At 38.9% G+C, this 12,029-nt stretch overlaps 1 protein-coding gene across 1 annotated transcript in view; it reads left to right on the top strand.

Annotated features, from left to right (window-relative positions):
* The first annotated feature begins 813 nt into the window (after positions 1–813).
* tmem8b (transmembrane protein 8B) overlaps positions 814–12,029 on the top strand; it is a 216,939-nt gene continuing 205,723 nt past the window's right edge. The window contains exon 1 of the mRNA XM_065266938.2: positions 814–997. Coding sequence (XP_065123010.2) covers positions 913–997 — 85 coding nt within the window. The 5' untranslated portion in view covers positions 814–912. The remainder of the gene's footprint in view (positions 998–12,029) is intronic.

Here is a 12,029-nt window from a genome sequence, read left to right as displayed (position 1 = left end):
TTATCTTCTTGATTACATAGAATCAAGCCTAGCTAGAATTTAGAATGAAAGCCCAACCAGGTTATCATTTCGGGGCTTTAAAGTTATCAAAATGTTGTTGTAAACATGTAGCTTTGCAAAGCTTTTGACTGACTAGCATGATTTAAGTTGATGGACAGTGGTCATGAACTATTGATTACATATCAATTTAGTGTTCCATAATGTGCAATGTTTTGAAGTAAACCGGAAGATTTAGTTCAGTGAAAACGCTGCAATAGACCTATGTTAAAATTTTGGCATATTGGATGCATTTGTATCAGTGGTCAATAGGTGGCAGTATTAGCCCCTGTCCGGGACAAAAATGCAGGTTTTAGGAATTCTAATGATGCTTCAAAGGTACATTTATTCTGAATAAAAATAACAATTATAAAAATATAGTTTTTATCGTTACCTAGCCAATAATAAAAATAAATAGTGCCTGTATTGTAATAATACAGAAATAACAGGAGGTCCAGCACATTAATTTAATTAGGTTAATAAAATATCCTTAGATTAATTTTAGATTATTTTCCGATTACTAAGGGATTTCCGACAAAAAAATGAACAGAAACGAAACGTTGTTGCAAGTTGGTTCAGTAGAGGAAGTAAACTTGCGAAGCAGCTCATTTGTCAGACAACCCGCTCATTTCTCCTACCAGGACAGAGAAAGGCGCCAGCCCGTTTGACGGACGTCGTCGTTCTCCAATGAATTGAATGGATGTGTGGTAAACCCCCAATCACAGTAGAGAGTGGGTGGAGCTTTCTCGGAATAGCCTCTCCAATATTACGTCATGCGCGAACAGCTGGTCCGTTGCGAGACCTGAAAATGTGGACGAGCGAAGCGATATAAAACCGCGTACGTGCCGTCGGGGCGTAAACAGTCAGTTTATCACAATGTGGTGGCTGGAAGGGTTTAGGTCGGGAATGGGCCGCCTGGAGATCCTGTTGCTTGTTTACACCTTGCTCTGCTGTCTCGGAGGTGAGTCGTTCAGTGAGGGTTCAAGTGTGTTGATGCAGTGGAGCTGTCCTTTGTGCTGGTGCTGAACTACTTCACAGAAATGGCTTGGCAGCAGCGATATCATTTAACGCTATTGCACTTTGAACAGATGCTGGCCATGTAGCATATGGAGTGCATCTCCTTTTCCGCGCTTGTCTGTTTAGCGTTGCAATGTTGTCTTTGGCACGCCGCCGAGAATTAAGCGGAGACCACAGTGATTTTTGAAGAGATTTCCTTTTCAATGTATGTGCTGGTTCATTGTGAAAAGTGTCTGCTTACAGTATGTATGTGTAGGCATTCTTATCGTGTTCAGGCTAATATAGTGCCAAACTGTTAAAAGTCTTTTGGAAATTGCACGAGAGTACATTGCCATACATTTCATACATCTCCTGTGTACAGTACTGTTTTAATTAAATGTTGATCTATTGTACCCAGTAAGCAATAGTTTACTCGGGATTCACCATGCTTGACAAATCACATCAGTTGCCTCCGGGAAATATGTAGGCCAATTATCCTATTATTGCTTTTTAATGTCTAGAGTCTTACAAATGCTGGATAAAGCGCTAAAAGAGTAGCGAGTTGTTTGTTGTTTATCTCGAGACGCATTTGTAGATCACATCGATAAGGAAGGAAGTTAATCCGACTGCCAGAACAAGACAATACCTGCGCTCGCGTTCCTGAAAGCGCATCTGATGGATTGTGGGCTTTACATCTTTCTCTCTGTGTCAGCTGCACTTCAGCTCCGACACAGAGTTCAAATCTCGTCTATTCTTTTCTCCCTCACACTGGAACAATTCCATTTAAATAGGTTATGTTATTTGTTTGTTATAAACATTGGTGATTATAACATACTTATCTTTTTCAAAGGATGTCCTTCTTGCAATCGTAGAGTTAACTTCAACCTTTGACCTCACCATCATTTGCTTAGTATAATTGTGTTTGCATTGAGAATAGGTTTATCATTTAGGGCCAATGTTGTCCTAAGTGCAATATACTTGCAGAAGATGAGATGCATAATACACGGGCAATTTATAAATGTAAAAGATGATTAACTGTGCGCCCAAATATGTTGCATGAAGAAACATCAGTCACAGAACTTCTCTGATCCTTCACATTGATCACGTTATTGACATGCTGCAAGAAAGGAATGATGCTGTGAGGCTAGAACAAAGGAGTAGGACCAATGAGCCATCAAGCCTCGTGGGAGAGCAAGTCAGAGCAGACCAAAGAAAACAGTTCAATGTGACAGACATAGACAAAGAGATGGGGCTGAGAGCAAGTGAGGAGTCCTTCGGCTGAGGCAAGTTGTTCAGTTTCAAAACTATCATCTATCTATCTATCTATCTATCTATCTATCTATCTATCTATCTATCTATCTATCTATCTATCTATCTATCTATCTATCTATCTATCTATCTATCTATCTAGACACAGGAAGGGTCAATAATATTCCTTCACCTTGTTAATGCTTTAGGTGTGAGTGTGACATTTATGTTGAAACGGAGGTGCTTGTGAAAATCCATTATGCAGAGACATGGTCCGTGAAGGGATGCTTTGCATTGAGTGGTTGTACATTACTTAACGCTCACATTTACTGTGTAAGTAGGTGGTGTGTTATTATTGAACTAAACTGAGTTAAACATACACTATGAGGATGACAGCAGTTGTTCAAGCAACAACTTTTCATCTGTGCCAGTAGTAGTAGTTTAAATAAATGAGTGATCAGTCAAGAAAAACTGTTGTTGTGAAATTGCCAGAGATCATGCAGATATAGATACTGGATGATAAAACATCTCTGTGATGTCTCATGTCACTAACTTACATGAAAGCCTCCTCCAAACATTGTGTATGAAACAGCACAAAGATTCTTAAATCATCTTAGTTAAGCTCCACTGATGTTGTAATAACCCAGAACGATCTCTGCCTGTCAGTCTCATCAACTTGTAGAGTCCCCGCACAGCACTGCATATCACCTTTACTCGTGACTGAGTCCGAAATCAATTAAAACGCTGGAAGATGAACGGCGCCACAACACCCCCGCAGGGAGATTTAGGGCTTCATTACATTGCGCAGTCCGATGAATACGCGTCATTGCTCTCTGACTGATGCGACGCCATCGTATAATTCAATATGCGCCGCACCGAGCCGCTAATCTTAAAGTCTTTTAATGGAAGTCTGCTATTGTGATGTCTAAATTGTACACGAGCAGAAAGTTCTTAAGATGGTTGATGAATTTGTGAGTTAGAACCGTGGCAACGTAATGATGGGAAGTGTTGAAGTCAACAACATAACAAAAAGAACGACACGTAAATGCAATGTTTTATAGGCCTACGCTGTATATGGATCCATGCATAAACAGGAAGAGTACGTAGCAGAACTTGTTCATTTTGTACACTTTTAAGATCCACATTCTAGTTTCAATGTGCTTCTCAAGGTCATGTGTTTGGGTCAACCCTAAGGCTTTTCCCTTTATTGAGAAAAACATTGTCCTTAGGTCGAGTGCCTTTCATTACCTAATGCTTGTGCTGAAATCTTATTGCCTTACGAAACAAGTCTGTTCCCTGAATGTATGGCCAAAAGAGTGCAATTAAAAACTTAATTAAAACTAAACTGTTGGCTAAACTAACAAACAATAAATGTTAGAATAAGAATTTATTAAGAAAAATTAAGGAAATAAAGTGGGGTAACTATTTAAAAAGATACTCAGGAAATATTTTACACAGATTAAATCATCTTCTTTAAATAATGCTGTCATGATATATGCTTCATGTAACAATGCCCTTGCAATGTGAACTTGTGTGATACCAGCTTGTACAACCAGTAGGGCTGTCACGATTATGAAATTTGGCTGACGGTTAATTGTCTAATAAAGTGTGACGGTTATGACGATTAATTGCCTGTTTTAGGGCTTTGGTGATTATGACGATTAATTGTTTGTTTAATTACTTTGACATTTAATTCTCATAAAAAATGTTTTTATTAAATATTTTGCAACGTTTACATGGCAGTAAATATTAATACACATAACACATATTTAAAAGTAATTATTTAATGAATATATTTTTCAAAAACTAATAAAAAACTTCATAAGAAATAAACACAATAAAGTGTCTGAAAAAACTGAAAATAAAAATGCAATCAAAATAAACGGACTACATCAGAACAGGCCTTAAATAGTAGCCAATCCTACTAAGGTCATATTAGTACTGGACCACATCTGTAGTGGCTGCAAAAAATCAATTGCTTACACATCCTTAAAGAAATAGTCTATCCATTTTCCATATTAAACTATGTTATTACCTTAACTAAGAAGAGTTGATACATACCTCTATCATCTTAGTGCGTGCACGTAAGCGCTGGGGCGAGCTGCGACACTTCGATAGCATTTAGCTTAGCCCCATTCATTCAATGGTACCACTCAGAGATAAAGTTAGAAGTGACAAAACACATCAACGTTTTTCCTATTTAAGACGAGTAGTTATACGAGCAAGTATGGTGGCACAAAATAAAACGTAGCGCTTTTCTAAGCGAATTTAAAAGGGTAACTATATTGTATATGGCGGAATAGCACTTTTGGGAGTACTTCGACTCTACTTACGCAGTAACACTCTAGCCGTTTCTCAATATGCGTTCTTGTCTGTACTTGTGTTCTTGTGGACTTGTGAAACGTCATCAGTCGCGGCCCAAGTACTGTTCCAATTCAAAGTTCGCATCAAGCCCAATGCTGCGTCCGAAACCGCCTACTTCATACTATATAGTACGCGAAAAGCAGTAGGCGAGGCGAGTAGTATGTCCGAATACATAGTATTCGAAAAACAGTATGCGAAAAGTACCCGGATGACCTACTACTTCCAGTTAGATTTTGCAGTGTGCATACGATGGACACTTCACTATCCCATGATGCCCCGGACGAGGAGTTATCCAAAGAAGAAGAAGAGGCACGCGGCTGTTTTCGCGCTGAAATGACATGACGTGATGACGACGTATGTCACGTGATGTAGCAACATGGCAGATGTAGTACGTCCGAATCTCATTCATACTACCAGGATTCATACTATACAGTACCTACTGTTTTAACGCCAAGTAAGTAGGTACTTCATCTAATTCAGTACCTACTATACAGTATGCAGTTTCGGACCCAGCCCAAGTTCACATAAAATCCCCGGATGTGTTCTTGATCCGCCCATTTCATCGAGGATGCATCAGAGGAGACTTGTGTGGACTTATGACAGCGAAGTTTCCCAGAATGCATTTCGCGTCAGGAGTTCGTTCTTCCGAGTCTGAACTTGCAAGTTCGAACTTCAAAGGACACAAGTCCGAGTTCGGCATACTTGGTTTTGAGAAACGGCTTCTCTCTCTCCCATTATGAGAGGGAGAAGGGGAGCGGATTTTTCAGTAGCGCCTCACTGCAGAACGCGACATCCAGGGGGCGGGGTTGGATTTAGATCCAAGGGCGGAGCTGGATCCCGATCCAGAGATCCCATTGGTCGGCAGTTTTACCACAAGACACATCATACATGTGTTGCTGCGTTACCAGTTCCGCATTAAGCCGTTATTAAATTAAGTTATTATTTTGACATAAAAACTAACTTTACTTATGACTACAATAAAAGTAGTGCCTTTAGGGTGAAATGTAAGTTTTTTGCTATAATGTTTTGGAGTAAAACATTTCGGGTAAGCCTACTATGAGTAATCTAAGTTACCACATGCAGTTTAAGACCTATTAATGGATACAGTATAAATTAAATATGCATAATTATAAAAATATATAGGCTATGGCATGTTATTTAGAAATTAATAAATTAAATGTTTATCTTGTATGGACTTTGAACTTGTTTTAACGCGTCTTTTCTTACAGCCATTAGGAAACAGGTTTCCCTCGTAGATGGTTTACTTTTTTTATTTGCTAATAAAAGATATCAAATAAATTTGTTTTTATATTTACTCATACAGGAATAGCTGTGTTATAAGTGGGATAATGTACAAATAAATCCCTTCAGTGATATCAAACTGTCGGGAACATGTCCGTACCTCTCCTTACACCTAACTGTGATACTTTCTAAATTATGAATCTTTCTCAACTATATTATTAATCAAACATACACTTAAATTGATAAGAGCAAACATTGGCGACCACAGGTTGGAACTAATTGCGGGCTGCAACAACGCAAATATACTGGTTCATTTGGCGGAACAAAGTATATAAAGTGGGAGGAGTTGGATCTAGATCCAACCCCGCCCCCTGGATGTTTTGTTCCGCAGTGAGGACCATCTCGGATTTTTCAGGCGAGTCGAAGTACTCCCAAAAGTGCTATTCCACCATACAATATAGTTACCCTTTTAAATTCGCTTAGAAAAGCGCTACGTTTTATTTTGTGCCACCATACTTGCTCGTATAACTACTCGTCTTAAATAGGAAAAACGTTGATGTGTTTTGTCACTTCTAACTTTATCTCTGAGTGGTACCATTGAATGAATGGGGCTAAGCTAAATGCTATCGAAGTGTCGCAGCGCGCCCCAGCGCTTACGTGCACGCACTAAGATGATAGAGGTATGTATCAACTCTTCTTAGTTAAGGAAATAACATAGTTTAATATGGAAAATGGATAGACTATTCCTTTAAGAATAGCGTCCTTCACTAAATTTGGAATTGCTGTTGTGGAAATGTATGTTTTACCTGGCAGTTCATACTCAAAGTTTTGCAGCATTTCTTCAAATGCAGTTTTTTCCACTGTATTGAATGTCTTTGCAATGTATCGTGTTACACTGTCAGTTAAGGAGCGCCATCAGATACTGTCTCATTTATACAGGCGCTGCAGCTCCCCCTTGTGTTTTTTAGAGAGATATGCAATCATTGCGGTGATCTAAAATTATAGCGATAAGGTCAAACAATCAAGATGAGATGATTATTTAAACATTGTGACAGCCCTAAAAACCAGTAGCTGCCTTGGTTAGTTTGCATGGTACATCATGCGTTCATGTCAATTTCAGTTTCTATTTATATCACACACACATACTATAATTATGACACAAGCTTGTGTGATTTTTGGAAAAAATTCATCAAATGCAGAGAGAGAACAAAAATGCTCAGATTTTTAGTTCTCTGCTACAATTTTAATGGCTGTCATGGAGCGCAGCAGGTAATTGATGAAGCTGAAGACGTTCTCGGTTTTAGTGCATTTTTTGAAGATGACAGTTTTATGACTTGGACTTTATTTTATCTCCATCACATGCCCTGTTTGTCATTCATTTCGGTTGCCATCACTGCCTAGCTATCTTTGCCATGAATCACTTGCCGGGTTCACAAAACAGTCGAAACCAAAAATATATTATAAAGCCATACATTAACTGACGCTGATGGTGGAGAACCGAAGTGATTCTAAAAGCTCATCCAACATAAAATCATATTTATGTTGAGCATGGAGGACGACAACATCTGATTCATTGCTTTTGTTTCGAGTTCCATCTTCTGATTCTGTACAATTTGAATCAGCAATGTTCTTCTCTTTTTTGTTTGAATGAGGACACAAAAAGTGTGATGTACTCTCGCGTACTACACAGAGGTTTGTGTTATACTCCAGAGGGCCGGTCTGTCGTCCTCTGCTCTTCTCTGTGTGATTTTTGGCATTAAGGCCACTTTGCTAATTGCTCTCAGCTCGGTACATCCGTTCCCTTACTGAGTCGCCAACTGCTACCAGGGGAAATAGCTCTCCATTCCTCATCAGGATCTCTTCTGCTTGCTTATTCAGTCACAGTCCTGCTCTCCATGGCACCTTCCACCTATTCACGGGGGCGCGCTGTGAAAGGTTACCGCCACACATTTCTCTCATCCTTGAGCAAACATTAATTAGTGCGACTGAATGAAGAGGAAACTTCTTGCTTCTGTTCTTGATTACAGAATGTGTCAGCTTAGGGAAAATGTTGAAAAAGCATCCCGTCTTGAATAAAATGAGTGCTTACTTGACTTTTCAAAAGCTAGTGAGCTAGGTTTCTGTGATTCCTCATTTGGTTCTTAGTGTTTCCGATGAAAAGGATTGATGGGTATTAGAAGAGATCAGAAGCCATTAGAAACACTAATCCATGAGTAATCCAGCACCAGCCTAACTAAAGTTTTCGCTGGGATCATTTTGATCATTCTTTGTGGGGAAAAGAGAGCACCTTCTTTTGATGTGTGTATGGGTGGAATAAGAAATGGGAATGCTGGTGTATTGCTTTTAAATAACGTACAGTATATAAACCGGATGCTCTGTTATTATCTCAGAAAGAGAGAAAATAAAGAGAGAATGTACGTATGAATCCTAAGAAAGTGACACGGACAGGGAGGAGAAACAGATAGAGGCAGAGTAAGAAAAGTGAGAAAGTGAGGCTGACAGCTGCTTTGCCCACGGCCATCCTGAACGGCTGGTTGCCGAGGAGCCTGTTTGCGCAACCGAGGCTTGACAGGCAAAATTGCGGGGCAGATAGTCTGGAGTGTGAAAGGAAGGGGACGAATCAAGAAGAGCGGAAAAGGAGAAAACTTTTCTGCTGTCTGTGTTTGCACAATAACAACATCATTCATCATAACTCTTATCATCACTCATTATTATCAATGCACCCGAGGCTCACAAAGAGGGGATTCCTATGCATTTACAGATCTGCTGCAATGTGTGTGTGTCTGTGTGTGTAGGCAAAAGTGCCAAGTCTGTCTTTGTTGTGTCTTTCTGCAGAGGGTGTTGAGCTTATTTCTAGCCGGGCAGTGACATCTCCTCTCCTTCTGTTTTGATTGCTTATGCAATGCCCATGCGTCACATGGATTTTCTGCTGCAGCCTTTTAAAAGGGCAATTCATAATGTCTGAAATAGCCCTACAAGGGGTTTCTGAATGAGCCTTGTGTTAACGTATAGGAATTCCTGCGTGGTTATTGAAATGTTTCATCGCTGTAAATTAGTACTTGTCATACTGATTGCAGACATGTCATTCATGACAATTCGGTAAATTGTTTAGTGTTAGGTTTCGAGTTAAGATTCAGTACATCTAGTCTGTCTCTTTTCTTTTAGTTTTGCGTCTCATAATAATGTATTTCATTGTAAATGCTACATTGCCCTTAAACTTATAGTTTAACAAAAAATGAAATGTGTTCAACGTTGATAACACGAAATCTAATCAGTTCTTGCATGTCTCATGATGAAACATGGAAATGACAGCTATAGTCACAAGACTCGTGAGAACCAATTCAACATTATCAATGTCATAAATCCCACTGGATTTACAGTATAATTTAAAGATGCATAATTTTTTTTTAAATTATCTCTTGCCAAAATGATAAATAATATACAAAATTATACTATCAGGGGTGTATAAAGATCTTTTAATAATGAACCATTACGTTTTTATTACCTTAGAATGAGACGTTTTTATCTACATACACCGAGGGTCCCTTTACATGGAGGTGGCCATTTTGTGCCACCATGTTTCTACAGAAGCCCTTAACGGACAAACTTTTTATTAATTTGTCTCAGTCGATGACATGTTCTTCCAGTGGCGGCTACCGTAGCTTCTCTATGCATTTCAAAAGCGAGGGAAGAGCAGTGGACTGAGCCATTGGTTGCTATTCGTAACCTTACCACAAAATTTACACACTGCACCTTTAAAGGGATACTCCAGACAAATATTAATATTACCCAATACTCACCCTGAAGCAATCCAAGATACACATGTCCATCATCTTTCAGATGAACACCTTTAAGTTATTTTAGTAATTGTGCTTACTTTTCCAAACTTATAACAGTAGAAAACAAGGATCAGTGAACAACTGCTTGCTTTAAACCCCCCAAAAAGTGAATATATCCTTCATTAAAGTAATCTAGACAGCTTCAAGGGGTTAATAAAGGTCTTCTTCGAGTAATCGATGAATATCAATAATATCTGTTATAAACTATAATAACTATGGTAGTAATGCTATCTTGGGCGCAATTTACAAGAGAGTTTAGTGTAGTGAGTTTTGGTTGCCATGTTGCGCATTAAATTAGCCCAGCCCAACAGCCCTTCCTATTCCCCTCCCTTTCCTTCAACACAGATGGCGTAATTGCCGGAATCTAGTTATTATAGTGGAGTATAATGTATGTGTTTTTGTGAGTTTTGTCATGGCTTCCTTAAGAGGATGGCTTTTTAATATAAAATTATTTGTTTGTGTTAAGCTGAAGAAAAAGTCAAGTACATCTGGAATGGTATGAGAATCAGATGAGTAAATTATGAGATAATCTTCATATTTCCCTACTGGTTGGCCCTAACAAAAAAATAAATAAATGGGCATACACTCATAACTTGCCTTTTGCCATAATAATTATGCATGGTTATAATAGTAAAATAATTTTTAAAAGAAACTTACCCCGCTCTCCCCTATACAACACAAAATACATTAAATACGTTCTCACTTGCAGCAAGCATAAAAACAGTGCTGACCATCATTATTCATTTTGTATTATTATTATTATTATTATTATTATTATTATTAGCTGTAGTACATTACAAAGTTGAATTTCAAGAAACATACAGAACCCAAAATTGTAAAACATTCTAGTCAGCCACCCTGGACTCACTGTTAAAGGGATAGTTCACCCAAAAATAAAAAATCTGTTATCATTTTCTGACTCTCATTTTGTTACAAACCTGTATAAATGTATTTGTTCTGACACAAAAGGAAGATATATTGAGAAAGGTTTTTAACCAAACCTTTGTGGACCCCATTCACTTTCATAGTAGGAAAAAAGAATACTATGGAAGTAAATGGGGTCCACGAATGGTTTGGTTACAAAATTTTTTCAAAATATCTTCCCTCGTGTTCAGCAGAACAAAGACATTTATACAGGTTTGTAACAAAATGAGAGTCAGAAAATTGTGACAAAATTTTCATTTTTTGATGAACTATCCTTTTAATACATAGGGCCCTATCTTGCACCCAGCGCAATTGACTTTGTCAGTGACGCATGTATCATTTGTATTTTGCACCGGCACACAGCGGGTTTTCCCCTCCACAGACGCACGTCGGCAAACTTGAACTTGCGCTCCCTGGGCGGTTCAGCGCAAAAAAAGAGGCGTGTTCAGGCGCAAACCATCACTGATGCTATTTTGCAGTTTCAAAAAACAATTGCGCCACTGACCAGAAAAAAAAAGTTTAAAGTCAGTGGCGCGTCGCGCGTTGTTCATTATGCTATTTTAAGGGCGCATGCTTGACCATAATGTATAGCGTGCACAACGCGCATACACTTTGCATCTAATCTACACAGATGCAACACTTATTTTGCAAATCATAAATTGTTACACTAAAAAATATTAATACACGAGATAAGGGGAATCATAGTGGTGAGCATTGAGGTGATAGTTTTTATTTATTGTGGTGCTGCGTTAAAAAATTCTCATGCAAATAACGATTAAAATATTTTCATAAGTTTGTTGTGTGGCTGTATTACGTTTATTTTATGTAAATAATTATTAAAATGTTTTCATAAGAAACCTTAATGTATATGAACTTGATTTGTAAGAGTACTTTGAGGTTGGACCTTGCTTGCGTTTCTTGGGACCGATTTCAAAGCCCCCAAACCCTTTCAGCTGTGAGGGTGGACGCAGCGAAGTTCTCTGCTAGCGTCTGTGTAGAGGCAGATCCACCTCCCGTTACACGGCGTGCCCGATTTATGCTGGCAAGATTCCCCCGTCTCCTGACATCATTGTAGCGCTTGGCGCAACGATGGGGATGCCAGCTGATGAGACTGTGGCTATTTCCTCTCACGCCTGTTTAACCTACGCTGATTTGGGCGGGTTTCTCCTATCCCCATACAAAACAACTTCTCTGTCTTTGACTACTCTTACAATAACGTGGGTCTCCTCGGCTGTAAACCGCTCCTGGCGTGTGCCTGGTAAATTCGTCATAATAATAGCAACCCGCCATGGAACTTGCGCCCTTGCGTTTAAATGGAATGTTGGATAGGGTTCTGATTGGTTTATTTGACGTCACGCCCAAACCACACCTATGAATAAT

Source organism: Paramisgurnus dabryanus, chromosome 5 (assembly GCF_030506205.2).
Source record: "Paramisgurnus dabryanus chromosome 5, PD_genome_1.1, whole genome shotgun sequence".
NCBI classification, from domain to species: domain Eukaryota; kingdom Metazoa; phylum Chordata; class Actinopteri; order Cypriniformes; family Cobitidae; genus Paramisgurnus; species Paramisgurnus dabryanus.
The sequence above is the reverse complement of the archived record's forward strand: the minus strand, read 5'-3'. Positions and strand labels throughout refer to the sequence as shown.